We start from the raw sequence: 22,395 nt of genomic DNA, 5'->3' as shown, positions 1-22,395 counted from the left end.
CACCACATTGATGACATTCGCACACAAGAGTGCAACATGTTGCAGCTGCTGTATTACAATAAAGTAATACAGTACACACACACTGCCTGTGGGATGAGATATTCAAAAAACTGAAAGATTATCTGCCCCCTTCACCAATAAAAAGTACACGAACAGACATCAATACTGAAAATTCTACGAAACAAAAAACGTCAACTAAGTGAATGCAAATTAGGTAACCAAAAAAATGTAACAAAGCTATGAACCGTTTCACCTATTGGTGGCTTTATAACGTGGCCATTGGTTATCGATAGATGTGCTGCATCCATACAAACAATTGCTTTTGCAAATGCTCCAGAAACCATTATTATGCTCAATTTATCATCAATTTGACAGTAAAGAATTGTACTACTTTTTTTTTTTTTATTTATTTTCTGAACCGCGTATCCTCACTAGGGTCGCAAGGGTGCTGGAGCCCAGTGGTCAGGGGACACAAGGGACCGAATGCCAATCAATCACAGGGCACACAAAGACATACAGCCATTCACACACGCTTCCATACCTAGGGAGAGTTTGGTGTCACCAATTAACCTGCCATGCACGTTTTTGGAATGTGTAATAAAACCAGACAATACCCACACAGTCAGTGGAAGAACCTACAACGTCTGGACAGGAAGGCCTTTAAATGAGATTGAACCCGGGACCTCTGACCTGTGAGGCAGACGTGCTAGCCAGTCACCCAACATGCGACCCTCAATTTTTATCAGTTTTGAAAATAATTATAATGTCTTCTCTTCGGACCAGTTCTTTTAGACAATTAATAAAGGAACTTCGGTAAAACATTTAATTTCCATAGCTAACACATTCAATAATCATACTGAGAAACATGCATTGCTTTGTTAGTGATTATAAAGAGTGACAAAAATACATGATTATGAGTATACATGTATAGGTACTGACTTTTATTGTCGCGATGAAGAGAAGAGGCGACCCAGGGTTGTGATTGGACCATTCTGCAAGGGGGCACAGTCTTGTCCTCCACAGATGATGTGATCACCATGGAAACACTTGGCAAAAGGTCAATCCAGAAGGGAAACCCAATCAATCAAATGTTTTCACAGGTGGGCAGCCTTCGAGGGTCTTCAGTAACCTTCATGAGGTGGCATCTTCGATCCCAGAGTTTTGCTCAAACAGTTTATCCAACCGACTCAGTCAATATTTAAATGTTGGAAAACCAACCATTCAACTTACAAAGGCACAGAATTTCCTAGCTTGTTTCTTTGTTACTGTGGTTTCTAAGGCAACTGATTGGTGAACAGGCAGCTTGTCTATTGTAAGTAAAAATATAAAGGATGTAAAGAACTACACTATAGATATAGAGATCTCATTCTACATATATATTCTCTTCTGTGTGGTTTGGGAATATGGGTAATATTTGGTTAGTTTTGGTAGCTTTTGCTTGTTTCTTTAGGATGGAAGTTTGTACTGCTCCTGATTGCTGGTAAATTATTTTAGGTAGTCAAAGTTAGGTCCTATTATTTTAGAATAATAAAAGATTTCTATTCTGCCATGGATCCTAATGGCATGATGGTGAGAATATTTACTTGGGTCGGATTAACCCAAAGTAGGAAAGAAGCAGTTCATCAGACATGTTTAATTTGTATTCCAAATTTGGATTTTTCTGTCCAGTGCAGCCGGTAGCATTAAAATCCAGTGTGGCAGATATTCCCAGGTTTGAAACACTTCTGTCCAAAATATCTTGATGACCCTGACTGAAATTATACATGAGAATTGGTTTATCCAACTTTGTGTTTTCTTCTTACAAATGACATGAATCAGCAACAATTCCTCTGGAACCAGCCACCCAAGTGTTCTGTTTAATGGGCTGTTGGAAGGGGTAGAAGAGAAGGAGGGGAGTTGAATTTCTATCTTTCTGCTTTTACCCCATACCTCCCTCTAAATATAGGTCCAATTACTGACAATTTCTTGGAGACTGGGATTTGAGTGCCGTTGGACAGTGTAAGGAGGTTATCTCTGCCTAAAACCCTGACACTCTCTTTCGTCTACTGGCAATGTCACAAAGACAGCCCAGACAAAGCTTCAAGGAGTCTTCAGGGTTGTGGTCACTCAGAAGTCCGTCACCTGGCTACAATGGAGTGTTGCAGGCGGGCTTTAACCAATTAAAAAAGAAAAAAAAGAAAAAGAGGAAAAATAGGCTTCTGAAACACCAAAAGAGAAAACAAAGAAAAGCCCTCGCACAATCCAGAAGGCTGGCTGACAACTAGGAAAGTCGAGGAGACGATACCAACCCACTTCAACGTGTATAGTTCCACAAAAAAAAGTTCCTCAGATAGAATATCCACTCGCGTGGTTACGTGTCAGGATGAAGTGAACCACAGAAGGGGAAAAAGACAATTTTAGGGAAAACAGACCATTAGGAATCCAGTTTAGTTGTTTAAACGCCGAACGTCTCCCGTGTGAAGCACGCAGGAAGCGAGCGACCAGTCCCGCCTGTTGTTTCCAAGCTGTGACACAATCCGTTGTTTAACGAAGCGCAATTCGCCCCGGAAAGAGTTTATAAACCACCATTACAACACAAAGTCTTGGATAAAAAAAAATCTGACATTCCAGGCTCGTCTCCAAGTCCTCCAAATGCAGACAAGTTCCTGAGTTTGCCTGTCAGATACCCTGGGTGCCTTCTTGGCGCGCCTCTCTTTCTCCGCTTCCGCCCCCTTTCGTTTACTTTAATGTCCTCGCCGTCTTGTCTCCGTGCCTTTTCGGATATCAAATAACTTTAAAATAAGAGTTGCTGTAATCCACCCGTTTGGAAATCTTCGCAAGGGCAATCTTGAGTCATGGTTATATCCCGGTTCTCTTTTTCTTACGGCCAGCTTTTCTCCGTTAAGGGGAAATCTGCCCTCTCCTCAACAGCGCTCCCCACCCTGGGATCAGGACCATACCATCATGCTGAAACCGGGGGGTCGAGGCCGCGCTTTCGCAACCACGCGCTTTTATCAGCAACAGTGACGCAATAGAATAAAGCTGACGTTGGCAATGAGGATACTTATTCCAAATAAGCAGGAAACAAAAAACGCAGTTCCTTTTTGAAGAAAGAACTTCAACATTGCCAATGTTGGCCAAACGGGGCAACAACCCTTTCTGCGTTCGATGTAGTCTGTTCCAGATAGACCTCTCTCTCGTCCTGTCCATTTATAGTAACAACGGAGTATATTTACTGGAACTTTATATTCACATATATAGACAACATTAACTTAGACTTGTGTCATTATTTCAGGGGTAAAAGGTGCTACATTACAATCACTTGCCACAAAGGTCATCAATTAAAAACACCCTTTATAAAAGTCACTAAAATGAATCATTTTAAATATGTTCAGCAAAAGTATATTTACAAGTACCTATGCTGCAGGTTCCCAAGATTTTATATTAAAAAGGTGCAAAAAATACCCCCTGATTTGGCAACTCTTAATGCTCTTTATTTTAGTACAAGTACACATTAATAATAATAATAATAATAATTCTGGCACACATCATCGTGGTTTGGTATGCTGGGAGCACATCAGCAGACAGTACATGCACACAAAGACTTATCAACACAGCCAAGAAAATCATTGGCTGCATTCTGCCCAGTCTGGAGGACATTGCTGACTTGCAATACCGTAGCAGAGCCATCAACATTGGAAAATACTTTTTTTCGTCCCGGCCACTCCACCACCTCTTTGACCTGTTGCCTTCCGTTCGGCGCTACAGGTCACATAAAACAAGGACAAGCAAACCTCAAAGACAAGGGCCATCATCATCCTAAACAAGCGCGCAAAACTATGAAAATATATATCTTGTGGCTGATTTGGGAATTTCAGTTGCTGCTAATGTTACTTCAAAACTTTTCATTGCATTATTGTTACGATGCACTATTCTTTTATTGCACTCTTATTATCACTTGGGCCAGTCTGAGCACTATGTTGTAAATATTTTTGCCCATTTGTTCCGACAGTCTTTTATTTTATTTTTCTCTTTAAAGGATTTATTATATGTTGGCCTTTGAGTGCCATACCTAATTGAATACAATTAGAACGTTTTTTATTATCATTGATATCAATGTGGTGTAACATTTTTGCAAGGATATTAGACAAGGCACTCCAGGGTAAAACATGTAATATAAAGAGTTTGAAGACATAAAGAGATAAGACTATCCGGATGAATAGGCAAAACAATAATTACAACGTAGTGCTTAGAAAAAACTGGCTTAAGTTATAATAATAATAATCATGTGAAGAAGAAATAGAATGTATTGTGAATAAGTAGAATGTTGTCTCTATTGTCATTGATATTAAAGAGGTGAGACATTTAATTCAATAATTGTCTAATCTAAATATTAATAAATATACCACATCCATGTAAAAATATTAATTGTAGTGGAAATGATAAGGACAACACTAACACAAATAAACAAAGACAATTTTTTGGAATTCAGTCTTCTAAAGTGTTTCTACTTCTGTGGACTGGGGTGAGGGCAGCCTCTCCCTCACTCAGCACGCACCCTCCCACAGGCTCTGTTGCTACCCGACGCCACGGCAGCTGCAAGGCCATTGGCTACGCAAAGTGTAGTCCCCCCGCTACGATTGGACGGCGAGGCGATCTGTGGGAGGAGCACTTGGCTCGCTTTCACAGCGTCTCTTCAAACGTCGCGATGCAGGAATGACGCGGAAATAGTTGGAGGATGTCAGGTAGAAATGGAAAGAGGGAGGGAGGCTTGGGGGTGGCGGAGAGAGGAGAGGGGAGAGAAAGAGGGGGAGGCAAAAAGGGGCTCCCATGCGCATATGTCCACTGAGTGACTCCACAGCTGAGATGCGACTTCCCCTCCTCACTAACCGGCCAAAGCTAAAAGTTGTTCCTGTTGCTATCCGAGCATTCCGGCTAAATCAGGCACAATGCTGCCTGGGAACAGCTCGGCACACAAACAGTGTCATAAACCAGCTGACGTCTCCCTGCCTCCGAGTCAAATTCACCCCCCATCACAGCTCACGCTACATGAAGAAACGCGTACCAAATTCGCACTTATTCATTTGCTAATTGGCGACATTCATATTTTAAAATTGTTGACGCTGAATGGAGGGTATTTTGAAATTGCATACACTTCTGTGCAAAGGTGGGCGACAATTTGGAGTCGCGGGGTCTCATTGGGTTAAAAACAAAATGGCCAAGGGGCCGATCCCAGAGACCTACGCAATTTCTTATTCATGACTAAATATACATACAGACGTCTACATGTTGTTGTTTTTTTTAAATAGAGTAGTTTCATAAAATTGGTTTTGAAACACTCACACTCAAAGCAAAAAAAGCACTGAGTTTTGTGGTAATACTGTAGTTGTATTTTCTTTAAGGGATTTTGCAGTCAGATTTTTTTAGTATTTCTGTCGTTTTATTTTTACGGTATTTTTCTGATTGCATTTCTGTAGTCGAATATTTTCGTATTTTATATCTGTAGAATTCATGTAGTACTGTACTTTTGTATCCTTTCTAAAGTAGAATTTTCGTGGTATTACTATAGTTGTGTTTTTAAGTACCGTATTTTCCGCACTATAAGGCGCACCTAAAGGTCTTAATTTTTATCAAAAGCTGACCATGCGGCTTATAATACAGTGCGCCTTATATATGGCTCAATATTAAATCGCAAGGTCTCGCAACTTACGCATCAGTCGCCGACTCGATTTTCCCCCGAACGTGGAGAAGTCCGCGGTGTATGCTGGGATTTATATACCGGCGTTTCATTGGCTAACCAATGTGTCAATCATCATTTGAATCGATCGCTATTGGCTAAAATTATTCGGAGCCTCGGATAGGCTAGAGGGCAGAAACAAACCCTGCAATTGGCCGAAAAAGATGTGTCAATCATCAGTTAAATCGATCGCTATTGGCTGAAGTTATTCGGAGCCTCGGATAGGCTAGAGGGCCAAAACAAACCCTGCAATTGGCCGAAAAAGATGACTGAATAGCAAGCTTGCTAATCTACGCCATAAACAAACATGTTTCATTAGTCTGTATTTGTAACTATTTTACTCTCCCAGATTTACTACACTCACGGTTGTAAAAGGACCATGGTTGCGTATCATTATTGAACGTGAGAACTTAGGTGAGCTATGCGGCTTTATATTTTCCCGGTATCTTGTTTAAGAACGATCTTGATATTGCTGTGATGAGTTGAGTGAATTAAACTCAATTCCAAGTGTTTATTGTCATATGCACAGAAAAGTTGCGAGCGAAAAAGAAAACAGAAACTAAGGAATGGTTGGCATTTCTTGTATCCCAAGACTTTAACCTTCCGAATGATATTTGAAAAGATGCATTTGAGTGACATCGTACGGACACCGCATCCGCACGTGTCTACGACACGTATTTGCTTCTTTGCAAGCTTTGGGAATGTTAAGGGGGTAATCAGTTTGACTGAGTCATCTGACTGTTTTGTCGACGTTCCCATTGTAGCGCCTTATAATCCGGTGCGCCTTATCTATGGAAGATATAGGACCAAAAACTATTTTTTGGGGGTGCGCCCTATAACCCGGTGCGCCCTATAGTGCGGAAAATACGGTATTTCTTTTGTATTTCTGCAGTCAGATTTTTATAGTATTACAGTAGTAGTATTTCTATAGAATTATTTTCCTTTCCTAATGAAAGCAAAATATCTTATTAGGTCCCTGTTTTAGAGCACTAAATTTGAATTTTAGAGTATTTCTTTGGTAGTATTAAGTAGTAAAAAAAAAAATAGTCTGTGTAATATAGTGTAATAATCTGTGAAGCCCTTTGAGACTCTTCGTGATTTAGGGCTATACAAATAAAAATGACTTGACTTGACTTGACTAGTATTTTTGTTGCAGACACACAAAGGGACAATTGGGACAAAGTTGGCGCCAGATAATGTTGTTTGTTTTATATTTTATAATTATACATGTGTACGTTTTTACTAATTATGGATGTATTATGCTCACAATACAAAAAAATAAAGAATAATTTAACCCTATTGTCAGAAAATGTATATATTAGTTTTTTTTCTATCCATCCAACCATTTTGTGCACCACTTATCCTCACTGAGTTTGCAGGGAGTTGTTTTTCTAATACAATAATATTTTTACTTCAATATATAACAAAAATACTCAAAGAAATAATCATATTCTTACCTTATTTTCAGAATATTCAGATATTTTTACTTCAAGACAAGACAGATATTTTTGCTTTAATTAATGAATAAACCGTTTTTAAAAAAAGGCAAATGTGTCTCTTTGCTTCTTACAAAAAGTCTTGAGTGTTGGAAGAACAAACCTAAATGACATGAAAATACATCTATGGCACTGAATGAGTTAATGATTTGGTTGGTTAGATCCCTTAACTAAGGTTGTAGGGGGCACCATTTCCTATAGTGTGTCTTGGGTAAGTACAGCCTGGTGGCGCCCATTCCTCTTCAGGCCAATATGTAAATATAATTTTTTTTCCTTGAGTTTGGAAAATACTAAAACATGTCCAAAAAGTTATAGATGACTGCACATTTCTTTTGCAACATGCTAGATAACTTCAGTCAGAATTAAAACACTTGCCAATGGCTGGGAAACAGCTGACCGGTCATGTCTAAATAAAGACAGCATGACCTAATAACTTGCTACAATTGCAGCAATCATTTTTAAAGGCTCATTCTCATTAAATACAAACAAACAGGAAGTTATGTTTATTGCCTAGTGAAGATAAGGTGGTAATCACACATAGACGCTAATGCTTATACTGAGGTCGGGAACCTTTTTGACTTAAAGCCCGAGTGTGTAATATTTGACCACTAGATGACACTGTCTAATGCCTCAGATATGGGGCGGCAGTAGCTCAGGAGGTAGAGCGACCGTTTTAGGATTAAGGGATCCCAATTTGAATCCCGGCTTGTCCGTGTTACATGCCGAAGTGTCCTTGGGTAAGACACTGAATCCCCAATACCCCCAATAAGCAGGTTAGCGCCTTACATGGCTGCACAGATCACGGCCGCTATTGGGAAATGTGAAGCACAATGTAAAGCGCTTTGGGAAGTCATTGACTTGAAAAGCGCTATATAAATGCAGATCATTTCATTTCATTTCATTTCATTTCATAATGCGGACGAAAACCAGCATGCAATAAAACAACAGACAAACATGGCACCATATGTTTAAGACCACCAAACCTGCTCTCCAAAAAAGCAAATTCTTAAGCACATTTTTTTCCACTGTTCGGCGTTTGATGATATGATCAAATATATGAATTGGTAATAATGCCACAGCCTGAGTTCCATTTGAACAAATCTACCACTTAAGATTTGTCTAATCCAGCAGTTATTTAAGATCTTTGAGGCTCATTTTGACTGTCATTTTTGTTGTAAATAATGGTTTGAGATTAAGGTGCAAGCTCAGTAGCCTAGATGGTAGGGCGCCCGCTCCGAGACTGGAAGGACTTACAACATTGGTACTCAATGCCTCCCTGCTTGGCGCTCGGCATTAAGGGTTGGAATTGGGGGGTTTGGTCACCTAATGACTCCCAACACAGCAGTTGGGTCTAAAAACTCGGCGCCGATCGAAGACGACGCATCACGTCGAGAGGTTCGCGTGCCAAATGATTTCCTGTATATATCGTGTTTATGGTGTATATTGGCTGAATAAATAAATAAATACAAGCAGAGATCTTTTGTAAAAATGTCACAAAATACTGTAAACGAGAAAGATACAGATGCACTTAAGGGAGTATGATATCCATCCATTATCTGCACCGCTTATCCTCAGCAGGGTCGCGGGGGTGCTGGAGCCCATCCCAGCCATCTCCGGGCAGTGGGCTGGGGACACCCTGAACTGGTTGCCAGTCAGTCGCAGGGCACATAGGGACAGACAATTCGCTCGCTCATTCGCACTTAGGGACAGTTTGGACCGGCCAATTAACCTGACATGCATGTTTTTGGATGTGGGAGGAAACCGGAGTGCCCGGAGGAAACCCACGCTAACCACTGCGCCGCCGTGCTGGCCGGGAGTATGATATGTTATGTATAAATATATATACTCTATTACTTTAAATTGAGTGCAGGAATTAAAAACATGTACTTGTGCCTTTGATATGTCACAAACCCCAGTGATTTATGATCTAGTATCAGTAATGTCACACAAATGCCGCTGCCCATCATTGTGGAGGTCTGGTTAAATTTGAAGAGCGGGACGACGCTGTACACTGATAAAAAACTGCTACCAGACAATGAAGTTGCTGTATATGAGTCAGATTGTTAGGCTTCTCCGGTTGAGTCAGATCAGAAGGCTTTTCCTACTACTAATAACCATGGAAACCAATACCGTTTCATGTGAGGGAGCAAAACTCTAACTAAAAAAAGGAAAAAAAAAGAAAAATTGGCCTTAAGAGGGATAGGCGTTGCCAGGCTGTACTTGCCCAAGACACACCACAGCAAGTGGTAAACCTACGACCCTGGTGGTTAAGGGATCAGTGAGCTGTGTACCTTTGCCAACCCCTACCCCTCACCCAATCAAATTGCTCTAGGTGCTTGGCTGGTGTTTTTAGGTGTTAGCAGTTTGTTCTGTAGGTTTTCATGATAAAGTGTCTCAACAGTGATCATGGATTGTTTATTTCGCTTCCATATAAAAGATTCCTGAGAGACGTACAGCATAAATGGGGCATGTTGGTTGAACACCATAAATGTAAACTGTTATTGAAACTTGGCCCTATATACAGTATTCGGACCAAAAAATTAGTTCATTGTGTTGCTTCAGCTTCTCATACAATATAATTGGGAAGTCACTGATGAGATTATTATGACTCTTACTAAATTTTCTCTAGGTATGTTAACAATGTCCATTGAGTTCAAAGAGCTCTTGTTTTTTTCCCCACCGTGCCTATAGGCTTTTATATTACTTTTAGCAAAGCTGTTCTGAGTGTAACACATTAGGTACGAAGGACTGGGAGGAACCGGAGGAGTGGTAAAGAGTGACGTCATGCTTGCCCCTGCTTTTTTTGTTTCTACTTGTCAGTGTAGCATTAAACTGCTGACATTAAGTAAAGGCCCGTTTTACCCACATCAAAATGCCTACTCAAAGCTCAAGAAAGCTGAAAAAGAAGCGAAAAAGAAAATAGAAACTAAGGAATGGTTGGCATTTCTTGTATCCCAAGTTTTTAAGCGCGTGTAAAAAAAAAGTGCACGTACTTGCACATGCATCATGAAATAGCTTGCCAGGTGCTGCAATGGTCACACAAGGCAGAGGTGGCTGGCATGAGTAAAAAACTTCCAAATTACGCCCAGTTCCTTTAAAGGGACACTGAGTAATGCTTGACCACGAGGTGTCACTGTATTGTGTTGTGCAACTGAAAACAAGTGTAAAAAAAAGATTACAAACTACGGAACCTCAAAGTGACCAAACTGCACTATTTTTCTTCTCACATTTTCCCCTGAGCCTTTGACAAGGTTTTTTGGGGTTCTCGTAGCAGCGAGATGGTAGACAATCATGTCCGCTCTCTCTTGGCGAGCCTCATGTCAATTGAAATAAATAAATTATTGAAGTACCAAGATTTTCAAAAAATATGTTTGTATAAGAGTAAATGTATACTGCCTTATATTTATCGTTTCTTTTCTTTTTTAATCAAAGAAGGTTTTTTTCCTTCACAACTGAGATGTGCTAAATATTGCACAATGAATTCTGCTGGTATTATTGGTAAATATGTCATCATGCTAAGTTGAAAACGATTTTTTTCAATTTACTTTAGGAATTGAATTAAAACCTGTATTGCATGCCATATCTGTTTGATATGATAACCTCATTACACTACTGTTTTATATCTCAGTCAAGTATTTGTTTCATTTGCCGGGATTGTTTGCCATAAAAATCCCTACAAGCAGATAAGTGTAAGGTGGCTTATTGTTAGTGTTCTTGGTCGTACTGTGGCACAAAAACACAATAACAAAAACAAAAGCCAGTTGAACTGGGGTAGACGACAGGGTAGACCCTTAAGTGGTCACTATTAATGGGCAGACACATTCAAAATAAAAATAACGACTGTGCATCATTATGTACCAAAAACTATGTGTTCCATTATTTCAGTATTTTCATATGCCAAATTAGGACGATTTAATAATTATTTACACCTAAAAAGTAAAAGACTAATAATAATTGTATTAATTCAAATATTGTATTTGTCTTGTTTTTTTTTTTTTTTTTCTAATGTGTGTGTGTCTGTGTATTTGCCATTCTGGGTTATTGGTTGGGGATAAAGGAGGGGATTTTATTTTCGTATTGTAACCCGAATGTTTTTATACAGCACTTAGAGTTGCAATTAATTTATTACGAATACATTTTGATTTGACTCGATAATTGTAAATTAAATTTGGAAATTTGTAATTTAATGATCGAATTAAGTAAAATGTTGGGAAAACATGAATGATTAAATAGTATTTTAAATAACTAATTCTAGATGTTTACCAGCAATACACTAATTGTACATTTAGAACAAGATTGTTGGTACACATGAAATATCACATGAGCAGTGAAAAATATCAATGATCCTTTTGTTTCAGTTTTTCTTTTTTTAAATCCTTAAAATGTCATAATATAGCATTCATCTTAACTAAGTTTAGACATGTAATTTAATAATAAATTCACTAGCAAATTTACTAGCAAAAAAGGAAGTTTGACATTTCAAACCAAAATTGTTAGTGGGAATAAAACATGAGTAGTGACAAATAACGACGATCCTTCTTTTAGCTAACAATAGTTTTCAATAACATGTTTTTTTGTAATCTTTGAGTTACAGAATAACTGTGTTTAAGCTTTTTGTTGTCCTCTCTTCAAAATGACCTGCAAATGTGTTGTTAAAACCCAGAAAAATAATCCCCTGAATTAAATTTATATGACTTTAATTGATATTACCCTTCTTGGATTGATCCCAACAGTAGAAAAAATGAAATGTTGCTGCTGGAAAAGTGAATTTCCCTTCGGGGATGAATAAAGTATCTATCTATCTATCTATCTATCTAATTCACATTCCCATACAAGCTTAATAAAATAAGCACAAAAATGATCCTTTAAATTAGGACACCGGAGGGGTAAATGCAAGCACATTTCACCGAATTAATCAAATGTATTTATATTGCATTTGACAAATATTTAAGAAAACGCACCATCAAAATAATCTAAAAGTGTTAAAAATATGATGTAAATATTGACATATATCATATATAACTTTAAACAAAGAATATATATGTTTCTTTTGTGAATTAGTGAATGGTTTCCACTAAATCATGTTGAGCTGTATTAACGGTCAGACAGCAGAGATTACAACAGTACTGAAAGGAGGCAAGCAGGCTGACACTCACGTGCCTTGCAGCAAATTTCCACCCGGCAACTATACGCTGTGCCATGGCAACAGCTCTGCCATTGGTCCCCGGTGCGTTTTCAAATGACCAATGGGATGGCCAGCAGCGGGTGATGCTTGTTGCTAGGTAAACACGATGCAGAGGAAAGATAGAAGAGCGGAATTACCATGCTGCTACTGCAGGGAGCTTTCGGAGAGGAGTGGAGGAGCACTTTACACGGCGAAATATCATCCTCTTTCTCAGCACTTGGCGGTGCCAGAGAGACAAAAACAAAACGGTGGAGGTATGACACAGGCGTTGAGGAATCAAAATATGGGACGAGTTAAAGGCCTCGGGGGTTGTGCTTGGGATGCATTAGAAACCTGGTTTGAGGTGCTCTTTGCCAATCCGTGGACAACAGTCTGCTTGCCAGTACTGACAGTTAAGTCACAACACGACATAACTTATTAAAATTAGCACTTCAGCATACATTTAGCGATGTGTCAATATTATGTCAATAATAGGGCGAGTGTATTGATCCAAATATCAAAATTATTGATACTAAGTAATCGGATCAGATCGATTCTATTGTTCTAGGATCGATTCTTTGTTCCTCCACCAATTTCTTCAAAGCACTGATTCTCTGCGCCGATATTACTGTTAGCTTCAACTTAGGCCAGCATCTAAGCATTACCTTGTCTATTTTTCTGGAGTAATCAATACACACTAAAACATCATCGGCTGCTCTCTGCCCAAGCTAGAAGACATTGCTGGCCTTCAACACCGTAGCAGAGCATTACTTTATAAAAAAAAACTCTTCCCAAACCTGCCACCACTCCTTTGACCTGTTGCCCTCTGTTACACGCTACAGGTCATGAACACATACTGTAATTCGTATATAAAAAACGGGTTAAAACAAGTGAGCCGCTGCAAACTACTGTTATGAATGAATGTGACAGTTACTTGGCTGATCACCAGAAGAAATGATATTGATAAATGGCACCTTTTTTTCCAGAAACTAGATTTGGCAACACTAGCACACTAGATAAGGTCTCACGGCACACGAGTGTGCCCCAACACACCAGTGTGCCCCAACACACCAGTGTGCCCCAGCACACCAGTTCAAAAACACTGCCCTGGAGTGCCATGTCTAATCTTGTTGCAGGGAATGTTTCACAATGTTTATATCAATGACAATAAGGAAAATTCAATTTAGGGCTGCAACAACTAATCGATTGAAATTGATTATTAATAGCGTTGGCAACTAATTACCTCATCGGTTCGTCGTGTTACTCCATTTATGAGCCACTAACCACGTTACGCAAGCAAATAAGTGCATTACAGCTCGTTGTAAAGTTGTAGAACACTTAAGTCCGGCAGAGGGTGCCTCGAGACAGTGTGTTAAATTTTCCTTTTTCAAATATTTTTTTATAGAGTATGGCGTCATTACAAACAAAATCGGCATCAAACCGTAAATCACTACTTGGTAATAAGGGAAAACATGGTGCTGCAGAAATATAGAGAATAAAATATATAAAGTAAAAAGAAAAAAATCAAAGATAACATGCTTTTCTCAACGCAAAGGGCAGCCTCTTAAGCATATTGTATATTTTTTGAGTTTATCCTTGCCCTCATGTAGGTTTTAGATCAGGGGATGGTGTAATAATAGTCTGTAGTTTGCAATAATCTGTGGTCTGTGCAGCCCTTAAAGACTCCTTGTAGTTAAGGGCTCAACAAATAAACATGACTTGACTAGATGTTTGTTGGCGATGGGAGGTATTTTAATTGTCTTGTTGACATTGTTATACCGTGTTTGTATTTTTTTTTTTACATTGTTTTTTTTTGGTTCTGAAACAGATGTTAGAAAGAAATATTTATGTTTAGCAAGCCGACGGTGGTATAATAATAATATTTTCATGTGGGATCGCGTTTTTTTAATGTATAGGTGTACACACACACACACACACACACACACACACACACACACTTTGTTGTTTGTTTTTGTCTGTCTACCCAGGAAAAGGGGGAAGGAGTATAGATATAACCATAATCTTTCAGAGGCAGTCAGGTTACCCTAGAAGTGAAAAATGCCAGATAGCTCACTCATCACTTTGGTATTGTTGACTAAGCATTTTTCCCAGAAAGACATTACACTCTCCCGGACCAGAACGACATTGAATATCAGCACCATTTCAGATTTTTTTGTCTACATCTGGACTCATTCTTTCACTTTGGGTTTTTCCATTCTTATGTGTCAATGACCGTGCCAAAAAGGGATATGCCACCCAAAAATAGTTTGGCGTCTCAACGCAGATGATGGTCTAATCGTGCAGTCATTCCAGATAATTTTTTATATTGTTTATGTTTGCATTGCAGTTATTGAATGAAAATATTTTGAGTGCCTAAAATCTTTGTGCTGTGTTCATCATAATTAGAAACTAACTCAGGGGAAAGGGGTTAAACGATATTATCCCAACATTTGCATTAACAAGCGCCTAATTACGTATTTATTTATGTTTAACGAACCCCTAATTTCTGTAATAAAATCTGTATAAATTCAGTTTCACTTTTTCTCAGCTCAAACTAAGTATTTAAGTGACAAATGTTGAATACACGTGGCCATGATTAAAATCATTCATTGGCAACGTAAACTATGAAGACAATACTATAAAATGTACAATGTATTTGTTTAATGTCTTTCAAAGTCCGATTCATCATCAGAGTTGTTTTCCTTGTGGTTTTTAGTGTTTATTTTATATCTTTCAGGACAACTTTTTGTTTTCTCCATTTGTTTCATTTGGTACAGTGAATAAAAAAGGTCTGATAATGAGAAAAAAACTAATGCTTTTTGGATGTCATTTATATCACTGGTGGTCTAGTGTTTAGGATTTGGTACTCTCACTGCCGCAACCTGGGTTCAATTCCTGTTGCACCTAATGTTTTAAGATGTGGTCAGCGATATTATCGACTGATCAATCATTGCACATTTTTAGTTACAATTTTTTTCTTTAAATAACATGCGCATTATACACAAATAAATGCGCTATTTCACAGCAATGTTTTGATTATTCCAATCCACTTTCTGAGGATAAAACTCTGTTCCTGTGATATGTATATTCTTGAAAGTATTGAACTAAAAATCAAATTAACACGAAAAAAATAATAATTTTGTTATGTATGAAAATATTATAGTTTATCCCCAGGTCCTCCAAAACCCTGGGGGACAAAAAAAAAAAAAAACTCATAAAATATCAAAATGACCACTAGATGTGGTTATATTGTGTAGAACAAAACATGAACGCTACTAAGCACAACAAAAATTACTATGGAGACTCAATGTGACCAAATCTCCACTTTTTTCAAATTTTACCCAGCCTTTCACAAGGTTTTTGTTTTTAGGGAACCCTGGGAATCCAGATGGCAGACAATTAACATATTTTCCGGACTATAAAAATCACAGTTTTATTCATAGTTTGGCCTGGGGTGCGACTTATACTCTGGTGAGATGTACTGTATATGTGAATATAATAACACATTAGTACCAGGTATATCATTTCACATGTTATTTTCACACTAACTGGCAAGAGGGCGCTCTAAGCCCGTGTTGATAGTTTCAACCTTGCAGTCTTGTGCCAAAAAATGTATGGCTGCATGAATCATTTGGATTCCATATCTGGAAATCAGATTGAGATTACATTATTTCTAAATTCCACAAAAGGGTCAAGCGTTAACTCACTTCAATGAAAAATATCTACATCAAAGCACTAGATAATTGATTGTGGTGTGATTGTGGTCACTTGACATTTCTTTGACATTTCCTTAAGTATCTACTAAAATAGCCAAGCACTTTAAAGACTTAGAACTTAAACTATACATTAATGATCCATTTTCCAAACAAATAATGTGGCTATCTACTGCTGAAAACACTATTCACTTCGCATCAACAGTCATCTAAGAGTAAGCTTGTGCAATATGCGTGTTAACTTTTATAACCCATTGACCTACATCTCCTTGATGCAGTCTTTCCCTAATAAAACAAATCAAATTTCTTATTTTCATTACTGAAGAATACACACATCATTTTGTACCTGTATGTCTGTAATAGGAGAAATCTGATCACACGAAGTGTACAGTAATCCCTTGCCTCAATGCGGTTTAAAGTTTTGCTAATTGATGGATTTGTATCGTGCATTCTAAAAGGTTAAACTGTCTCCCTGCTTACTTTTTGACGGTGAAGTTATTTGTGAATGAAAAAAAAAACTTTATACGGTACTTTTATTTGCGCCTATCTGCTTTTATCTTCCTTTTAGCAAAGCTCTTCTGGGTGAAACACATTAGGTAGGAGGAAAGGAAGGTGGGTAGAGTGCTGGAGCAACCTCATACTTATCCCCGCCATTTTTTTGTTTGCATTTGCTAGTGTTGCATGAAAATGACGAAAGTAAGAAAAGACCCGCTTCAACTAGAGTTTAAACGGCAACCCAAACCACAATAAGCATGAAAAAAGAAGAGTTTATTTGAACTTGTCCAAGAAATGTACATACTAGCACACGCATTAAGAGTTAATTGAGGCTGCAATTATGCCACAAGCCAAGGTGACTGAAAATGTTCTCAATTCCAGACCGCTCTTTTAGCCAAATGGATATTTTTGGAACTCAAGTAAACCCCACAATCAAAAAATTAAGGCTGCCCTCTGACCCTACTAACCAAGATACTGTACCACAAGTTTCAAGGTCTAGGTCTCAAGCATGAGCTTTTTTTTTATTTTTCAAATGAATAATGTGTTGTTTTTTTTTTATTTCATCAAGCTTTTTTTTAATCACTAGGGGTCTCTATAAAATATACACAGGGCCTTCAATCTCACATCCTATATTGTCCAGCACCTTTGTCCAAATTTAGTTTTCTAATTGCAACGTTACTGACAGATTTTCATCTCTAAATGTTATTCTCTAGCCTCACAGTGCAGAGGTCCAGGGTTTAATTCCAGCGTGTGGAGTTTGCATGTTCTCCCTGTGCCTGCGTAGGTTTCCTCCAGGCACTCTCGTTTCCTCCCATATTCCAAAAACATGCATGTAGGTTAATTGGCCGGTCCAAATTGGCCCTAGGTGTAAATGAGCGAGTGAGTGGTCTGTCTCTGTGTGCCCTGCGACTGAATTGCAACCAATTCAGGGTGTCCCCTGCCCACTGCCAGAAGATAGCTGGGATGGGCTCCAGCACCATCGCGATCCTAAGGAGGATAAGCATGCAAAAAATGGATGGATTAATGTTATTCTCTACGCTAATCCCGATCAGGCTCACACCGGGCCTAAAGCTGATTCCAAAATAAACAATTAAGAGCTGATTTGAAAAATAAATAAATAAATAAACAGCCTAAAAATAAACATGACTTGACTTAACACGACTAAAATGAATGTATGTATGTAATGGTTATTTTAAGAATCAAGTAATATGTGTATTATTTTGGCAATTAGTTACTGAACATTTTTAATATCTCTTACAAAGTGCTTTCAAGGTTTGCATTATTTTGCCAACAGCAGAGAGTATTCAAGGAACTCTCATATTTTCAGTGTTAGCTGACACCATCTGTATTTCTAACACCATTGTTTCTGGCTACTTGGTGCTATGTACACGAGTTGTTGACGTGCTGAAAACGTGACTTAGCACATACTTGAGTCAACATCACTCCAGAGATGGTAAAGTGAAGTTGATAACATCCCTTGATGCCTTACGACTCAGATTGTAAGTAGCGCTTCTTTATTACATACTGTATGTTGTTTGAGTCATATTACTGTTGATGTGCAGTTGTTCAGTGAGTGCGGTAAGTTAGTAGGTGTGGGTTTCATTTACCCCCAGTTGAGTAACGTTGTGCTCATCTCCACGGGCCTTAGTTTTCTTTTTTTTTTGTTTTTAGTCGTTTTTGTTTGTTTTTAGTAGTTACTGTTCAAAAGCCAACCTAAAACCTCAAAAAAGATGAAAAAAAAGAAGAGTTTAATTGAGTGGCTCTAAGAATTGTACGCACTTGCAAATGCATTATGAACGAGCTCACTGAGGCTACAATAGAGACATGAACCAGAGGATGGCGGCAGCGAGTCAAAGTTACAAATTCTGTACAGCTTTTTTCGGCAATATACTGTAACAGCCCAAGAAGAAACATAATACACCTATGTATAAAAATACTACTTTCTGACAACTATTTTTTTGGGCTTAACTAATATTTGTAGCTTTTAATAAATATGTAGGTGAATAATTTTAAATGGGCCTCCCAGAAATATACTACAAGGCTCAATATACAACACTTTTTTAAAAATCAATGATTTGAATGATTGGGAACGAAATACAGTCCTAATAAAACAAAATACAAACGAAATTTAAATTAAAGGGACACCGTGTAATAATTGACCACTAGATATTGCTGTATGGTGTAGTGCTATCGAAAACGAGTGATACAAACCAAAACGAAGAATACAAACTATGGAATCTCAAAGTGACCAAACCGCACCATTTTCCCTCTCTATATTTTTCTCCATCCTTCCACAAGGTTTATGGTTTTGGGTTTTATGGCAGACAATCATGTCAGCTCCCTACAAATTTCTGGAACTACAGATGCACGTTTATATAGCTTAGATCAGAGTCTCCAACCTGGTCCCTGCAGGCACCAGGTAGCCCCCAGAGAACAGCTGAGTATCCCGCAGACAGGTTCTGGAAGTAGCCCACTAGTGAATGGTCATTGCGATTTTCTTGAATGTATAATAAGAAGGTAAAAACATAGTAATAACAAAAGTTGAAATGTTAGCGATACATATCAAACTGGTAACCGGTAACAAAAAGTAGCTCTCGTCTTCAAAAAGTTTGGTGACCCCTAGTTTAGATATTTCATGTATTTTTGCTTATGATTCAAGTTTTTTTTTTCTTCATAAATTATTGAAGTATTTTTACAACTAAGAGGCACTATATAACACACAATGCACCGTTATGTTTTGGTAAATATTAAAAAAATAACTTTCATATTTATATTAAAATACTGTTATTAATTGGGAAGTAAGCCCCCAAAATCAGTTTCATGTTAAAGGATCTGTATGGAATTTTTAACTTTTTTACTCTCTGCTGCCATCTCCTGGCTACTGTGATCATTGCAGCCTCAGTCAGCTTGTTCATGATGCACTTCCAAGTAAGTTTATTCTTAGACGCGCTTGAATTAACTCTTCTTCTTTCATCTTTTTTGGGGTTTGGGTTGTTGATGGACTTTACTTGAAGCAGGCCTTTTTTACTTTCACCATTTTTACGTTACACTGGCAGATAGAAACAAAAACAAAAAAAAGCAGGGACGAGCATTACGTCATCTTAAGCATCCGCCCCCACCCCGTCCCTCCAACCTAGTATGTTGTGTCCCAAACAGCTTTGCTAAAAGTAAGACAAAAGCTGTTTTTTTTTAACTCAGTTGGGCATTGTTAACACATACTTAGTAGAGAAAATACAGTTTTTTTGAATACACCTCAAACGACGCACCCTACATTTTAACACAGAAACATTTGCAAAATCATAAATAGAAAATGCATTTTCATCAATTGACATCACGTGAGATAGTGAGCAGTGTGAGAAAGCAGAGAAAGCGAGCTAGAGAGACAAAAAGGGATAAAAAGGATAAATGGAGCCAGAAAAGAGAGAAAGTAGAAACGAGAGAACGAGAGAGAGTGGAAGAGTTTAAGGGACAGAGACAGAGAGACAGAGAGAGCGAGACAGAGAGACAGAGAGAGAGAGAGAGCGAGAGAAAGAGCATGCAAAAGAAAAAGAGACCCTGTTGCCAGGCGAGCTACTTTATCAGCAGGAGACCCACAAATAGAGTCCAAGTCAGGACAGGTGGAGGGGCTCCATGAAACATCCCACTTGCCCAAATTACCACCACGGGAAGACAGATTGACAGATTTGCAGTGAGTCAAATGAAGTCATGACATGCAAGACGAGAAGAAGACCACACTGAAAAACAGTCACGTGACAAGTATGGCTGACCGTTAATGTCAGGGGTCGCCAAACCACAGCCCGCGGGCTGTGGAAAGCTCGGCGATGTATTTTTTTCGGCCCATGAAACAATCTGAGAGAAGCATAAGAAAAAAAACGAGCCCCTTCTTGTCAAACAATGACCTGCAGTTAAGTTAACTTAATACAAAAAATGCAAAAAACACTGGAAATTTCAACGGAGCTCGCAAATTGAAAAGTGTGGGCACTCCTGTTTTAGAACCAGATTGACGAACTAATGCCATAAGAGGTCATTAATAAGTCCCCACTTGGGCTACACGATTTTGGAAACTGATTACGATTTTTCAGACCAGTATTGCAATTTCGAATTTTTTAAGAGCATTTTCTGTTTTTTTTTTGTGAATACCGAATCATAGTGGTCAGTGTTTCTCATAGAATTTTGTGAGACCCCAGTGGGTGGAAATTCTCGAGTGGAGGTCTCAAACATGCAGCCGGGGGCCAACTATGGCCCCGCCGGCTGATCGTTCGACGCCTCCACAGTAATATGAAAGTTTAAAAGGAACAATTTTATTTAGTGCCTCCAAGTGGTAGAAAAAAAACATTCATAAAAAGAAAAAAATGATTTAGAAAAATAAAAAATACCTACAATACTGAATATGTGAATTTTTAAAGGTACTCGAGAAATTTGCATTTATATTACATAAAATGAGTTAATGGTCAGTTAATTGTTGCTACAGGTAATCAAAAACCTCGAAAAGGCTGGACAAGAAAATTGTAGGTAAATTGTACATTTTGATCACTTTAAGTCTCCATAGTTTGTATTCTTCTTTGCACTTGTTTTTGGTAGAATTACACCATACAGCAATATCTAATGGTCAAATATTACATTGTCCCATGTAAGTAAAGCCCCAGAAAATTAGGGATTCTTTTTCACGTTAACTGATTTAGCAAATCACATTGATTCTTAATATTTTTTTCTTTAGATATTGTTTTGTGTAGCAAATTAAAAAATATATTTGAGAACAGTGGAATGTTTTTAACAAGAGCTTTTTTGTGGAAAACCTGATTTGGCCCGGTTTCACCAGGACATTACCTCTAGCAGGTTGAGTAATCAAATAGACTGAAACGTTTCGAGGCATTGGAGTATTTCTGACGCTGCCCTGTTGAGATTTTCGTTTGGTTTTTCCGTTTTTATTTTTTAATCTAGGGTTTTTCATCATATTAAAGCATATCTTGTCCTTTATTAAGTAAAAGAGAGTTTTAAAAATCCTATAATAGTTGGGGGTGTTAAGGTTGAATTTGGGGTGCTTGAGCACACCCAAAAAACAGGCTGGTTGCGCCCAAGGGTGTAAATTCACTGTAGATTGCTATGGGGATTGGATCATTAAACTATTCCCTCCCACCCCTCCAGAGAACATAAGAGCACAGGGCGTGACAAAAACTATGTTTATTAACCAATCAACCAATTAACCAAATAAAGAACAGTGATCGCTGTAGCCGGGAGGCCGATACAAAAATATGTTGATTAACTAATTTACTGTAATTCAAACCTGGCTTTGCAAATACCATGAGCACACCAACTAGGAAGATAATGACAACCTAAAATCAGGTTTGCAAATAACGACTAATAGCAAAAAATATTTTGGGAAAACAGTCCCCTATTAGGAAAAAATCCAATTTGACATTGACTAGCTAGTGTATATACGTTTCAGTGATTTTCCCATGTTTAGAACAAGCACTAAACATCTAACCTTCCGAAAACTTAGGACTATAATGGGTTGAGAACAAGTTTCTCATAGTTTAAAATGTGTACTTGAAGAAAAGTTACAGACTAATAAATATTGTCAATGATATTTCAACTGTAACTGCGGAATGCACACTACCATTTTTTTTTCTCGAGTCTTAATAGCTAAAAACTCTTTTGCTTCTTTGAGATAGGGACACCTCAACTAGACTTACTTTGGGTTAATTTGTTTTATGTCAGCACTTGAAAACGGCATCATTTTTGGGCTCAGTTGTTTTAACTTAGTTCTGAAGATTTAAGACACCAGTCTCTACACTGTAGCGGTAAGATTTT

At 38.1% G+C, this 22,395-nt stretch overlaps 1 protein-coding gene across 2 annotated transcripts in view; it reads right to left on the bottom strand.

The window, feature by feature from the left end:
* The window catches only part of dyrk1b (dual-specificity tyrosine-(Y)-phosphorylation regulated kinase 1B), a 60,234-nt gene that overhangs the window by 33,825 nt on the left and 4,014 nt on the right, over positions 1–22,395 (bottom strand). The window contains exon 1 of one of the 2 annotated variants that reach the window (XM_088326277.1): positions 940–2,929. The exons of the other annotated variant lie outside the window; for it this stretch is intronic. Coding sequence (XP_088182403.1) covers positions 940–1,039 — 100 coding nt within the window. The 5' untranslated portion in view covers positions 1,040–2,929. Of the gene's footprint in view, positions 1–939; positions 2,930–22,395 lie in introns of those variants that run through there. 2 annotated transcript variants of the gene reach the window in all.

This window comes from Urocampus carinirostris, chromosome 2, assembly GCF_059441175.1.
Source record: "Urocampus carinirostris isolate Australia breed hairy pipefish chromosome 2, RoL_Ucar_1.0, whole genome shotgun sequence".
Taxonomy (NCBI): domain Eukaryota; kingdom Metazoa; phylum Chordata; class Actinopteri; order Syngnathiformes; family Syngnathidae; genus Urocampus; species Urocampus carinirostris.
Note: the sequence above shows the minus strand (reverse complement) of the source record. Positions and strands in the feature narration are given on the sequence as shown.